Source organism: Heterocephalus glaber, unplaced genomic scaffold (genome assembly GCF_053883595.1).
Source record: "Heterocephalus glaber isolate CG9 unplaced genomic scaffold, H.glaber_assembly_v1.0 deba00000331, whole genome shotgun sequence".
In the NCBI taxonomy this organism is placed as follows: domain Eukaryota; kingdom Metazoa; phylum Chordata; class Mammalia; order Rodentia; family Bathyergidae; genus Heterocephalus; species Heterocephalus glaber.
In genome coordinates, this window is record NW_028258142.1 from 44307655 (window position 1) to 44323065 (window position 15411).

General features: G+C 35.8%; 1 protein-coding gene across 4 annotated transcripts in view; it reads right to left on the bottom strand.

Moving 5' to 3' along the window:
- The window catches only part of Kiaa1328 (KIAA1328 ortholog), a 308994-nt gene that overhangs the window by 188133 nt on the left and 105450 nt on the right, over positions 1-15411 (bottom strand). For all 4 annotated transcript variants that reach the window (XR_002386322.2, XM_021236694.2, XM_021236695.2 and 1 more), the window contains one exon: positions 8563-8690. Coding sequence is in view for 3 of the 4 variants with exons in the window: in XM_021236694.2 (XP_021092353.1) it covers positions 8563-8690 (128 nt within the window). In the remaining variant the exon portion in view is untranslated. The remainder of the gene's footprint in view (positions 1-8562; positions 8691-15411) is intronic.

Consider the following 15411-nt stretch of genomic DNA (forward strand, 5'->3'; position numbering starts at 1 on the left):
AATCTAGAGAGGAGCTGAGGAACATGATGGAATCCCAACATAAGAAAGAAATGGAATCCATAAAACAGATGCACATAGATTTCCAGGAGATGAAAAACTCCACTCAAAGTCTACACAGCAGAATGAGCCAATGTGAGGACAGAATTTCAGATATAGAAGATAAGATTGCAATTAATGACCAGGAAAAGAAAAATTACTTCAAAATTGTAAGGGAACACAAGAAATCAATCCAGCAGCTGCTAGATGATGCAAAGAAGAATAAAATAAGACTGATTGGAGTCAATGAAGAAACAGGAGAGAGTGCAGATGACATAAAAAAACTCTTCACAGAAGTAATGGCAGAAAACTTCCCAAGCAGGGGAAAAGAACTTGACATACAGATAAGTGAGGCATATAGGACTCCAAATAGCCTTGATCAAAAAAAATCTACACATAGGCATATAATTGTTAAGATTCCAGAAACTCAACAGAAGAACAAAGTTCTACAAGCAGTCAGAGAAAAGAAACAAATCACATACAAAGGAAAGCCCATCAGAATCACAGCAGACTTCTCAACACAAACCATCAAGGCAAGAAGAGCTTGGAGCAACATATTCTAAGACCTAAAAGAAAACAGCCTCCAACACAGATTGATGTACCCTGCAAAACTATCTTTCAAAATGGATGGAGAAATAAGATACTTTCATGACAAAGAGCACCTTAGGAACTTCGTGAATACCAAACCAGCACTCCAAAAACTTTTACACAATATCCTAGGAACAGACATTGAGGATCACAACCCCAGGAAGCAAAGCAGAATGAACCCATCTGGAATGACAAGAAATTAAATGTAAAGGGGGAGAACCCAACAAAAAGAAAAAGTCATGGCAATGACAAGTCAATACATTTCAGTTATAACCATCAACATTAATGGTCTCAATTCACCAATCAAAAGAAAAAGACTGGTAGAATGGGTCAAGAAGCAAAATCCAACAATATGCTGCATACAAGAAACACACTTGATTCAAAAGGAAACTCATAGACTGAAAGTTAAAGGATGGAAAACAATACTCCACGTGACGGGAACCTGAAAAAAAGCAGGAGTAGCTACCCTCTTTGCAGATCAAGTAGATTTCAAACCAACACTGATTAAGAGAGACGAGGAAGGACACTACATCCTTGTAAAGGGAACAATCCAAGAGGAAGAGATGACAATCATAAATTTCTATGCACCAAACACTAGTGCACGCAACTATATAAAACAAATACTAATGGACATGAAAAGTCACATATGCACTAATACAATTGTAGTGGGGGACCACAATGCCCCACTGCCACAAATAGATAGATCAACTAGACAAAAAATAAGTAATGAAATACTAGAACTCAATCGAACTCTTGAACAAATGAACTAAACAGATGTTTACAGAGTCTTCCACCCCACAAAATCAGATTACACATTCTTTTCAGCTGCACATGGGTCATTGTCCAAAACAGACCACATACTCACACACAGAACATGTTTAAGTAAGTGCAAAGGAATTGAAGTTATCCCCTGTATATTATCAGACCATAGTGTGATGAAATTGGAGATCCATAGCAAAAGAAACTGGAAAAATGTCATAAACACGTGGAAATTGAACAACACACTTCTGAATAACCAATGGGTCACAGAAGAAATTAAAGAGGATATCAGACAGTTCCTTCAATTAAATGACAATGACAATACAACATATCGGAATCTATGGGACACAATGAAAGCAGTCTTACAAGGGAAATTCATAGCAGTGAATATGCATATTAGGAAAACAGAACAAGCCCAATTAAACAACCTGATGCTGCACCTCAAGCTTCTAGAAAAAGAAGAGCAGGACAACCCCAGAGCTCATACAATGGAGGAAATTATAAAGATCAGAGGAGAAATCAATGCAATGGAGACTAAGAGTACAATATAAAAAAAACAATGAAGCCAACAGTTGGTGCTTCCAAAGAATAAACAAAATTGACAAACCCTTAGGCAACCGTATCAGAAAAAGGAAAGAAAGGGCCCAAATACATGCAATTAGGAAAAGGGTGAAATTACAACAGACCCAGCAGAAATACAGAGGATCATCAATATCTACTTCCAGAACCTATATGCCAATAAGATGGACAATACAGAAGAAATGGACAGATTCCTAGATACATATGAATTACCAAAGTTGAATGAAGAAGACCTAAAAATTCTAAAGAACCCAATATCAACCAATGAAATTGAAAACGTAATTAAAAACTTATCAACTAAGAAAAGCCTGGGCCCTGATGGCTTCACTGCTGAATTCTGCAAGACATTTGAAGAGGAACTGCTGCCACTACTGTTTAAACTCTTCAATGAAATTGAAAGGGAAGCAATACTCCCAGATTCATTCCTGGAAGCAAGCATCACCTTAATCCCCAAAGCAGAGAAAGATCCAACCGAAAAGGAGAACTATAGGCCAATCTCACTAATGAACATAGATGCAAAAATCCTTACTAAGATACTAGCAAATAGAATGCAGAAGATCATCAAGAAGATCATACACCCTCATCAAGTGGGATTCATCTCAGCAATGCAGGGATGGTTCAACATATGCAAATCAATCAATGTAATACACTATATCACTAGAGCCAAGGACAAAAACCATATGATTATCTCCCCAGACACAGAAAAAGCATTTGACAAAATCCAACATGCATTTATGATAAAAACCCTATAAAAAATTGGAACAGATGGTTTCTACCTCAAACTGAAAAAAGCCATCTATGAAAAACCAACAGCTAATATCATACTAAATGGTCAAAAACTGAAATCCTTCACACTAAAATCAGGAACAAGATAAGGATGTCCACTATCACCACTCTTGTTCAATATAGTTTTGGAAACATTAGCCACGGCAGTTAGACAAGAGAAGAAATAAAAGGAATAGAGATAGGAAATGAAGAAATCAAATTGTCATTATTTGCAGATGACATGATACTCTATATAGAAGACCCCAAGAACTCCACCAAAAGTCTTCTAGACTTAATAACCAAATTCAGTAAAGTAGCTGGATCCAAGGTCAACACACACAAATCAATAGCTTTCCTCTACACAAACAAAAGACTCACTGAAAGAGAAATAGGGCAAACAATTCCTTTCACAATAGCATCCAAAAAACTGAAATACCTAGGAATCAACCTAACAAAAGAAATCAAAGACTTCTTCTCTGAAAACTATAGCACTCCGAAAAGAGAGATTGAAGATGATATCAGAAAATGGACAGACATCCCCTATTCCTGTGTAGGAAGGATTAATATAGTGAAAATGGCCATACTTCCAAAACTGGTATGTAGATTCGATGCAATTCCAGTTGAGATCCCAGCAGCATACTTCATGGACCTTGAGGAAACAATCCAAAAATTCATTTGGAACAAGAAGAGACCCAGAATAGCAAAAGCAATTCTAGGTAACAGAGACATGGCAGGGGGTATCACAATCCCCAACTTGCAACCATACTACAAAGCTACTGTGATAAAAACAGCATGGTACTGGCAAAGAAACAAACCTGAGGACCAGTGGAACAGATTAGAAGATGCAGAAACAATGACACACTCAGCCATCTCATCTTCGATAAAGGAGCCAAACACCTTCACTGGAGGAAAGACAGCCTCTTTAATAAATGGTGCTGGAAAAATTGGGGTTCAAAACTTGCCAAAGATTAAAACTAGACCTGTATGCCTCACCATGCAGTAAACTAAAATTGAAATGGATTAAAGATCTAAATATTAAAATTGAAAGGCTGAACCCGTTGGAACAGAGGTTAGGTGGAACTCTTGAAGACATCGGTGTAGGAAAAGATTTTATGAACAAAACCTCAGTTGCCCATGAACTAGCACAAACAATCAACAAATGGGATCTCTTCTTATTAAAAAGCTTCTGCACAGCAAGAGAAACCACCAGCAGTGTGAGGAGACAACCCACAACGTGGGAAAAGAATCTTCACCTTCTTTTCCTCAGACAAAGGTCTACTATCTCAAATCTATAAAGAACTTAAAAAGATCAGACCTCCCAAATTTAAAGACCCAATCAGAAAATGGGCAGCTGAAATGAACAGACATTTCTCAGACAAAGAAGTAGAAATAGCAAATAAATATATGAAAAAATGTTCAACATCACTGGTCATTCAAGAGATGCAAATGAAAACAACACTGAGATTCCACCTCACTCCAGAAAGAATGGCTGCTATCATGAAATCAACCAATAACAAATGCTGGTGGGGCTGTGGGGAAAAAGGAACCCTGCTCCACTGATGGTGGGAGTCTAGACTGGTGCAACCACTGTGGAAATCAGTATGGAGATACCTCAAAGAACTAGGACTGGAAATCCCATTTGACCCCGTTATTCCACTGCTGGGGATCTTCCCCAAAGAATTAAAAGAATCATACCACAGTGATATATGTGCACCCACGTTCACAGCAGCACAGTTTGTGATAGCTAAAACTTGGAAGCAGCCCAACTGCCCATCAACTGGAGACTGGATAAAGAAAATGTGGTTTTTGAAAATAAAATGGAGTACTACTCAGCCATAAAAAATGAGAAATTAGAGACATTTATAGCTAAGTGGATGCACATTGAGGTGATACTCTTCAGTGAAATAAATAAGACACACATGTATAAATACCGAATAGTTTCTCTGGTGTGAGAAACTGAAAGTGTAAATAAGGATTAAAATGTATAATAGGTAATGTGAAATAGGAAGAAAAGGGGCAAATGGGAAGGAAGTGGGAGGGATAGGGGAAAGGATAGAAGGGAATGGGATTAATATGAGAAAATGGAAAAATAGGAAGAAAATCTTTGTAAATAGGGAGTAATGCAGTGGTTAAAGAGAGGGCTGGGCAAGGGTGAAAAGTAAGAACCAAGCGAGATTATGTAAAGGTACAAATTTCCAATGATGAATGTCATTATATTACATACCTAAAATGTACCAATGATTAGAATGAATAATCGATAATGCAAAATAGGAGGAAAAGGTCCAAAGGGCTAGGGGTAGTGGGAGGGGCAGGGGAAAGGAAAGAAGGGAAAGGAAAAATGCTGAGAAATGGAAATAAAGTCTTTGTAAATAGGGAAGGGTGGAGGGTGTGAAGGGAGGGCTAGGAATGGGGAAAAAATAAGAACCAAGATGCATTATGTAAAGGTACAATTCCCAATGAGAAATGTAATTGTGTTGTATACCTAAAATGTACTAATAAAAGAATTTAACAACAACAACAACAAAAAAATAACCCTCACCAGTGGTAATATTTTAGAATGTACATTTGCCACAAGTATGATTATTATATCCTTCTACATCCAAGACTAAGACTATACAACAGGTAAGCAGTATGTCTTAAGATGAGATATGAAGTGAAGCACACATATAAATGAAATGTTTCAATCTAAATAGGATAAGTGAAGAACATCCTAGAACCCATAATAAAGAACTTGTCAAGATGAATGAATTACAAAATGAATGAGGAATGCATCCATTTTTTAGACAAAGCGAGAAAGAAGATAAGGAGCAAAGAAGAAAAAAAATGTACCTTGTAGATGAAGCTTTTTATTTCCAAGTTAACAGCAGAAGTTGAAATATAAAATCATAAGCTAGGGTATAGACAATAAAACCATGGAGAACTATGGACTTAATAAAACTAAGGAAACCCTGCAGGATGTAATCTTAGCAGATGGCAGCTTACACAAAGAAAAATCAGAACAAATCTCTCAAAGTCAAATAAATGGCTTACAAAAAATGAACTACCATTCTCTAACACAAAACCTGGACACAAAATTAAAATTTGTTAGAGAATAAAATTTTATGTTTTATCTGACATTGTGGCTTCTTACAAGGAAAGAAACAGTTCTCCCCCATGTCTAGTATGTATGTGTTCTGCTGTCCAAAAACCTGTATGTCATATTAAGAGCTAAAGAAACTTAGTTATGAAATAAGGATATCTGAAGAAAATTCTCAGTAAGTTTTAGCTATCTCCAGTTTATCTCATCTTTCTTACTTCAAAAAACTATACAACCACACTGCTGGGTTCCTATTTTAGCTTTGACAACTTGCTAGCTTTATGACTTAACCAAATCACTCATACTGTCTCTGAGATTCCTCCTTTGTAAAATGGAGATGATAACCTACCTTATCTCATTAGGTTAGGATCAAATGATTTAACATGTGGTATGGTACATATATAAATGTGTGTTAAATAAAAATAAAATTTAAAAATATTTATTACACTAATCCTTGTTAGATTCTGGGAATATAATCATCAACGTACAAGATGCTTGTTTTCAAAAAAGCATGATAAAGAAAATGGATGAATAAACAATGATTACAAAAGAGTAAGAAAGGTGCTTCATACAGATGGACAGTCTATTTATGGGGACATGTGCATGTAACTTCACCACAGGAGAAGGGGAGAGAATCAGGTCAGGTCAGTATCCCCATTCAGGTGCAGAGTCACCACAATGGTGTCCTTCCTGAAAAAGTTTGCTTCTCAAAGCAAACTCTTTCACTTTTGCAATTTTGAGGCTTCAAAGGGTGCAGTCCTGCTGTTTCTTGTGATGCCCTCAGGCCATCTTTTCTATTCTCCTATTCCTTCTCAGCAATCAAGATCTCCTCTGCTTTATCTTTGCAGTTCATAGCTTTACTGATATTTCCTTTCTCTCCAAAATTCACCATGCTTTAAATCATTCTGCTGGGCTCTTTGCTCTTGATTCTCAACATAGATCTAGCTAAAACTCCCCAATGGTATTCATGCTATCACCTCAACATTAGACTGTCTTGAAATTTCTTCTGTAAGATTAATTAGTCCACTGCTTTAATCTCAGTCTCAGGCAAAGTTTCTGGATATGAGCAAAATGCAGACAAACTTTCTGCCGAGGCATAACACATGTTGTCTGGAGTCCAATAACCAGTGCAGTACTTTTTTCCAGGAGAAACCTCCTGAGCCTGGTCTTTACCAGCATCATTTCTATCAGCATTCTGGTCTTCCAAACTCTGACCAGAATCTCCCATCAAATGCAGCCTAAAGGCTGGCAGGGCTGCTTTTTCAGCCAGCATTTCTGAACCTTTCCAAACTCCTCCCACAAGCCAGTTCCAAAGGCTCCTGAACCACATGGTCATGTACAGTCACAGCAACAACCCCACTCTTGGTACCAAATTCTGTCTTAGTTACTTTTCTTATTGCTGAGACAAAATACCCAACACCCAAGGTTAAAAGAAGAAAGGTTTGTTTTGGTTCAGTTTGTAGAGGGGCATCACAGAGATGAAAAAGTTCCTGGTGGGCAGAAGCAGAAGGCAGAAAGCACCAAACTACAAGTGACCATAGCAGCTTCTTTCTGCTGTATCTAGGCTACTTGGCTTGGGGCAGGTGCCAAACCAATCAGTTGTCTAATTTAGTAATTACACACCCTTAATCCTAGCATTGCACCATATGGACATGAAAAAGACATCAAGTATCAGTTGCTTGTGAGCAAGAAATATCATTCGAGCTTGTTCACATCACAAGTGGCAGAGTTTTGAATATTAACTTAATTATATTACTTGGTGATATGTATGTGTGTGTGTGTTTATATATTAACACTCATATGCCTATATGATTAATATGTAACATACAAGGGATGAACAAAAAATATGGCAAATGTTTAAATTTTAAAAATGTATTACAATAAAAGACATATTGCCATCAACTCTTTCTTGACACTTTCTGAAGCAGTTCTGGAAGTCCTCTTTTATATTTTTATGAGATATGATAAAAAATAGGATGAATGCTGGTGCCGAGTACCATCTAAGATAAAGGCAGGCTTGTATAAACATTACCTATAGTGTCCCCTCATGCACCTTAATCACTGGATCTGGCCCTATGTAACTTCTGGCTCTTCCCCAAAGTCAAAATGAACATGAAAGTTAAATGTTTTAAAATGATTTAGGATATTGAGGCAGCCAAGACAGTAAAACAAAAGATATTCATGAAAAAGGAATTCTAGAACGGCTTCAGAAAGTGGCAAGTGATGGGTAAGCATGTTCAAAACAAAGAGTATTTTGAAAAGGATTAATGGCAATGTATCTTTTACTTAATAATTTAAAAAAATTTAAACACATGCAGTGTTTTAAAATTAATCTCATAAATGTAAAATGTTCCAATTTTCTCCAGTTTAAATTTTAATGTCTTATCACTTTTATTCTAAGAATTATAAACATAAGAAAGTTAGTGCTTTTCAAAAAGGTAATGAGTAATAAAGAGTCCACTTGAGTTTCCTCATTAAGTAACAAAGAGTGCATTTTCTTTATTGTTCCTGCTGTGTTTTCAAATCAAGAGTTCCCTCACTAACCCACAGCCTGCTTCAAGTTATCATTGCTGACCTCTGACCACAGGATAGGAAAGGAAAAGGAAAGAGCAAAAGACACCAACTCAATCACATTGTGTATTTGCATATTTTATGACAATACTATATACTGTGAGACAACTAACATAAAAGGCAAATGACACTTCTGACATCTTGCTGATCCACTAAAGATAAGAAAGGATAAGAATAAAGATGCTTACCTGTTGCTCTTGCATTCTAGCAGCACTCAGTTCTGAGAGAGACATGGTGAGCTTCTCCTGCTGTTCTGATAGGTATTTCTGATAGAGACTTAGAAGTTCTTGGCATTCTCTGTATTGTAGCTGAAGAGGTGAGATTGAACATTAAGGGAAAAAATAACTAAAAACATGGATTCAAACTGCATACATAAGTACTGCTTTTTCAGATTCCAATAAACAAAATGGAGATAGAAATGCAGTATTTGGCAAGAGAATAGGTGAGTAGAAGGTCATCAGCTGAAAATAGTATATGTATATGCCATAAAATCATGAGAATAGCAATGGTTATCCCAGTCAAAAGGTATTTGCCTCTCAATTCTTTAACTCTGAAAAATAAAACAAATGCAGGCTCACAAAGGAATTCCTACTTCAAGCCATATGAAACATGAAATGAAAATAAACCACATATCTAAATGGAAGAGTTAAAATTAATATGTACTTTTACATATTAATATGTACTTATTTGTAAAAGTACATATTTGTGACCTCAGATTAGGCGACAATCATTTAGATATACAAGCAATCCAAAAAACAAAAGATCTATTGAATTTAAAATTTAAAACTCTGTTTGCTTCCAAGAACGCTATTAAGAAATTAAAATGACAACACTCAGAATGAAAGAAAATATTTGGAAATCAATATGTGATAAAGGACTGGTTATCCAGACTATTAGCTTGACTTAAAAATGGGAAGAGTAGTTTTCCCAAAAGAAAATATATAAATGGTCAAGAATCACTAGAAAAGATGCTAAACATAGTTAGTCATTAGAGAAACAGGAATTGATATCACAGTGAGAAACTGCATCATATCCACTAGCAGGGCTACAATAAAAAAAAAGACTACTAATAGCAAATGTTGATAAAAATACGGAGAGACTGTAACTTTGAACATAGCTGATGGAAATGTAATACTGTGCCACCACTTTTGAAGATAATTTAGCAGTGTTTCAAAAAGACACAATTACCAGGTAACCCAGAAATTCTACCCCTAGATATTTACCCAAGAGAACTTCTTACCCAAAGCATATTCACACAAAAACTCATACATGCATATTCAGAGCATAATTAATAGTGAAAAAACCCAAATGTCTACCAACTAATGGAATATTGATTGGCCATATAAAGTGAGTATACCAACCATGAAAACATGTAAAATGAGAAAAGACAGACCAAAATGGTCATATATTATATGATTTCATTTATATGAAATGTCCAGTACAGGCAATCCTTACAGAGAAAATGTAGAGTAGTAATTGGTAGAAATTAAGGGAGAGGTGTGAGAAACTGAAAGTGTAAATAAGGATTAAAAGGATTAATAACAAATAATTGATACTTTGAAATAGGAAAAGGTTCAAAGAGGCAGGGGTGGTAGGAGGGGAAGGGGAAAGGAAAGGAGGGAAAGGAAAAATTATGAGAAAAGAAAAAAATGGAAACGAAATTTATGTAAATAGGGAAGGATGGAGGGGGTGAAGGGTGCACAGGCAATGGAGAAAAAATAAAAACCAAGATACATCATGTTCTGGTACAAGCATCCAATAATAAATGCAAATGTATTGTATACCTAAAACGTACCAATAAAAGAATTTAAGGAGAAAAAAAAAAGAGAAATTAAGGGAGAGGAAAAGGGGAGTAATCGCTAGGTATAGGTTTGAAGAAAAAGGTAAAAACAGATGAATGAGGCTCTTAAAAAATTCAAAACAGAAATAATCTCCCAGATAACTACAGAGATGGTGAGCAGAGTGAAAGACATGATTAGAGGCTCTAGAACAGAAACATATAAAAAAATAGATGAGCTCAGAAATATGCTGGAAGTCATGAATGTCCAGCATAAGAAAGAAACAGAAACCATGATCGCCCAACTTAAGAAAGAAATGGAATCCATCAAACAGAATCAAACAATTATTCAGCAGATTAAAAACTCCACTGAAAGCATGCAGAGCAGATTAAGGGAATCTGAAGATAGAATATCAGATATAGAAGGCAGAATTGTGGTGAAGGACCATGAAAACAGAGATTTCTTAAAAATAGTAAGAGACCATGAGAACTCAATCCAGCAGGAACTAGATGATGCAAGGAAGAATAATATAAGACTGATAAGAGTCCACAAAAAAAAAAACAGGAGAAAATACAATTGACATTAAAAAACTGTTCACAGTAGTAATAGAAAACTTCACAGACAGAGGTGGAGAATTGGACTTATAGAGAAGTGAGGCATGTAGAAATCCAACTAGCCATGATTTAAAAAAAAATCTACGCCTAGACACATAATAATCAAGATGCCAGAAACCCAACAGAAGAACAAAATCCTACAGGCAGTTAGAGAAAAGAAACAAATCATCCATAAAGGAAAGCCCATCAGAATCACAGCAGATTTTTCAACACAAACTCTCAAATCAAGGAGAGCCTGGAGTCAAGTATTTCAAGCCCTAAAAGAAAATAACTTCCAACCTAGACTGTTGTATCCTGCAAAATTATCTTTTAAAATTGATGGGGAAATTAGATACTTCCATGACAAAGAACACCTGAGAAATTTCATGAACACCAAACCAGCACTCCAAATAATCCTAAGCAATATCCTAGAAAAAGACAATGAAGATCACAACTCCATGAGGCCCAACAGTGGGAAGCCACCAGGCAAGGTAAGAAACTAAAGGGAAAGGGAAAAAAACCCAAACAAACCAAGAAATAAAAGAGCCAACAATAGTAAATCATCATGACAAGGATGAGTCAATATCTGTCAATTATAACTATCAATGTTAATGGTCTCAATTCATCAATCAAAAGAAATAGACTGACAGAATGGATTAAGAAGCAAAATCTAACAATATGCTGTATACAAGAAACACACGTAACTCAAAAAGAAATACACAGAAAGTAAAAGGATGGAAAGCAGTTCTCCATACCAAAGGAACCCAGAAAAAAGCAGGAGGTAGCAATTTTATTTGCAGACAACGTAGATTTCAAACCAAAACTAAATAAAAGAGACAAAGATGGTCACTACATCCTGTGAAGGGAACAATCCAAGAGGATGAGATGACAATCATAAATACATAAGCACGAAATACGAATGCCCCCAACTATACAAAACAAATATTAATGGACATGAAAAACCAAATAAGCTCTAATACAATTATAGTGGGGGATCTCAATACCCCACTATCACAAATAGACAGATCATCTAAACAAAAAATTAACAATGAAATTCCAGAACTGAACCAAGCTATTGAACAAATGGACTTGATAGATGTTTACAGAGTGTTCCACCCCACAAAATCAGAATACACATTCTTTTTGCCTGCACATGGGTCATTCTCCAAAATAGACCACATGCTAGTTCATAGGACATGTCTAAGTAAATGTAAAAGAACTGAAGTTACCCCCTGTATATTATCAGACCATAGTGCAATACAATTTGAGATGAATAACATAAGAAACCACAAAACTCCCACAAACACATGGAAATTAAATAACACCCTCCTGAACAACCAATGGGTCACAGAGGAAATTAAAGAAGAAATGAGACAGTTTCTACAAGTAAATGATAATGCCAGTACAACATATAGGAATCTATGGGACACAATGAAAGCAGTTCTATGCAGGAAATTGATAGCAGTCAATGCCTATATTAGGAAAACAGAGAGAACTCAAATAAATAACCTAATGCAGAACCTCAAGTTCCTAGAAAAAGAAGAGCATAACAAACCCAAAGCTCACATAAGAGAGGAAATTATAAAGATCAGAGCAGAAATCAAAGCAATGGAGACTAACAGAATGATACAAAAAATTAATGAATCAGAGTTGGTTTTTTTGAAAGAATAAATAAAATCAATAAACCCTTACCCAATCTTATCAAAAAAAGGAAAGAAAAGGCTCAAATCCATGCGATTAAGAATGAAAAAGGTGAAGTCACAACAGATCCAACAGAAATCCAAAGCATCATCAATACCTACTTCAAGAACCTGTACTCTAATAAAATGGAAAACACAGAAGAAATGGACAGATTCTTAGATACATATGAATTACCAAAGTTAAATGAAGAAGATATACAAATTCTAAACACCCCAATTACAATGAGTGAAATTGAAAATGTAATAAAAAATTTACCAACTAAGAAAACCCCAGGTCCTGATGGCTTCACTGCTGAATTCTACAAGACATTTAAAGAACTATCGCCATTACTCTTTAAACACATAAAGGAAATTGAACGGGAAGCAAAGCTTCCAAATTCATTCCTGAAAACAAGTATTATTTTGATTCCAAAACCAGGGAAAGACACAACCCAAAAAGAGAACTACAGACCAATCTCCCTAATAAAATTTATGTAAAAATCCTCAACAAGATACTGGCAAACAGAATACAAAGGGTCATCAAGAAGATCATACGCCCTGACCAGGTCAGATTTATCCCAGGGATGCAAGGATGGTTCAACATTCGAAAATCAATAAATGTAATACACTATATTAATAGAGTCAAGGACAAAAACCATATGATCATCTCAATAGATGCAGAAAAGGCATTTGACAAAATCCAACACCCATTCATGATAAAAATCCTACAGAAAATTGGAATAGAAGGTTTTATCTCAACTTGATTAAGGCTATCTATGAAAAACCAACAGCCAATATCATGCTAAATGGTCAAAAACAAAACTTTCACGCTAAAATCAGGTACAAGACAAGGATGCCCACTATCACCACTCCTGTTTAATACTGTTCTCGAAACATTAGCCACAGCAATTAGAAAAGAGAAAGAAATAAAAGGAATAAAAACAGGAAAGGAAGAAGTTAAACTGTCATTATTTGCTGATGATATGATACTTTACATCGAAGATCCAAAATACCCTGCCAAAAGACTTCTAGAGTTAATTGACAGATTCAGTAGAGTAGCTGGATATGAGGTCAACACTCAAAAAACAATAGCCTTTTTATATACAAATAATAGACTCACTGAGAGAGGAATCAGGGTAACAATTCCTTTTACAATAGCATTCAAAAAACATGAAATATCTAGGAGTCAATCTAACAAAAGAAGCAAAAGACTTCTACACTGAAAACTACAGCACTCTGAAAAAGGAGATCAAGGAGGATATAAGAAAATGGAAAGACATTCCTTGTTCCTGGATAGGAAGAACCAATATAGTGAAAATGGCCATACTTCCAAAACTATTATATAGGTTTAATGCAATGCCAACTGAAATTCCAATAATATATTTCACAGAACTAGAGAAAACAATCCAAAAATTCATTTGGAACCAGAAGAGACATAGAACAGTAAAAGAAATTTTAGGCAACAGAGATATGGCTGGAGGTATTACAATCCCCAACCTGAAACTATACTACAAAGCTACTGTGATAAAAACAGCATGGTACTGGCAAAGAAACAGACCTGAGGATCAGTGGAATAGATTACAAGATGCAGAAAGAACTACAGATATGCTCAGCCACCTCATCTTTGACAAAGGAGCCAACCATCCTCATTGGAGGAAAGATAGCCTATTTAATAAATAGTGTTGGAAAAACTGGATTTCAACCTGCCAAAGATTAAAACTAGACCCATACCTATCACCATGCACTAAACTAAGATTGAAGTGGATTAAAGATTTAAATATCAAGACAGAAACACTAAATATGTTGGAAGATACTCTTGAAGACATTGGTATAGGAAAAGACTTTATGAACAAAACCTCAGTAGCACAGGAACTAGCAGAAAGAATCAACAACTGGGATCTCGTCTTATTAAAAAGCTTCTGCACTGCAAGAGAAACCACCAACAGAGCTAAGAGACAACCTATAATGTGGGAAAAAATTTTCAGCAACTGTACCTTAGACAAAGGACTACTATCTAGAATATATAAAGAAAAAAATCAGACCCCCCAAATTCAAAGACCCAATTCAAAACCGAGCATCTGAAATGAACAGACATTTCTCAAGGAATTAAAAGCAGCAAATAAATACATGAAAAAATGTTCAACATCACTGGTTATTCAAGAGATGCACATGAAAACAACATTGAGATTCCACCTCACCCCAGAAAGAATGGCTGTTATAAAGAAACCATCCAATAACAAATGCTGGCGGTGGTGCGGGGAGAAAGGAACCGTTCTCCATTGTTGGTTGGAGTGCAGACGGTGCAATCACTGTGGAATTCAGTATAGAGACACCTCAAAGAACTAGGGTTAGAGGTCCCATTCGACCCAGGTATTCCCCTGCTGGTTATCTTCCCAAAAGAATTAAAAGAATCACACCACAGCGATATATGTGCACCCATGTTTATAGCAGCACAGTTTGTAATACCTAAAGCTTGGAAACAACCCAAGTGCCCATCAACTGAAGACTAGATAAAGATGTGTTTTTTTTTTAATAAAATGGAGTACTACTCAGCCATAAAGAATGAGAAACTAGAGGCATTTATAGCTAAATGGATGCATATTGAGGCCATCCTCTTAAGTGAAATAAATAGGACACACATGTGTAAATAACGAATAGCTTCTCTAGTGTGAGAAACTGAAAGTGTAATTAAGGATACACATGGATGAAATGGCCTAATAACATATTTCTCGGATTGTGTTTCCATCGCGTGTCATATGACTGTATCAAAATTTAAATTAGGGAGAAGTTTGGCTTATGTGGAGTCTGCTAGCCAACTGGAGTTTTTTTTCCAGACCACTATTCATTCAATGTTGGTTTTGGGGATCTTTCTGAAACAAATCACATCCTCTAGTGTCTTGTTGGTACTTGAGATTTTTTTTTAAGTTATATGGAAAAATGTTTAAGTGCTGTTCAGTTTTGTTTTGGTTGAGTTCTGCTGTATTTGA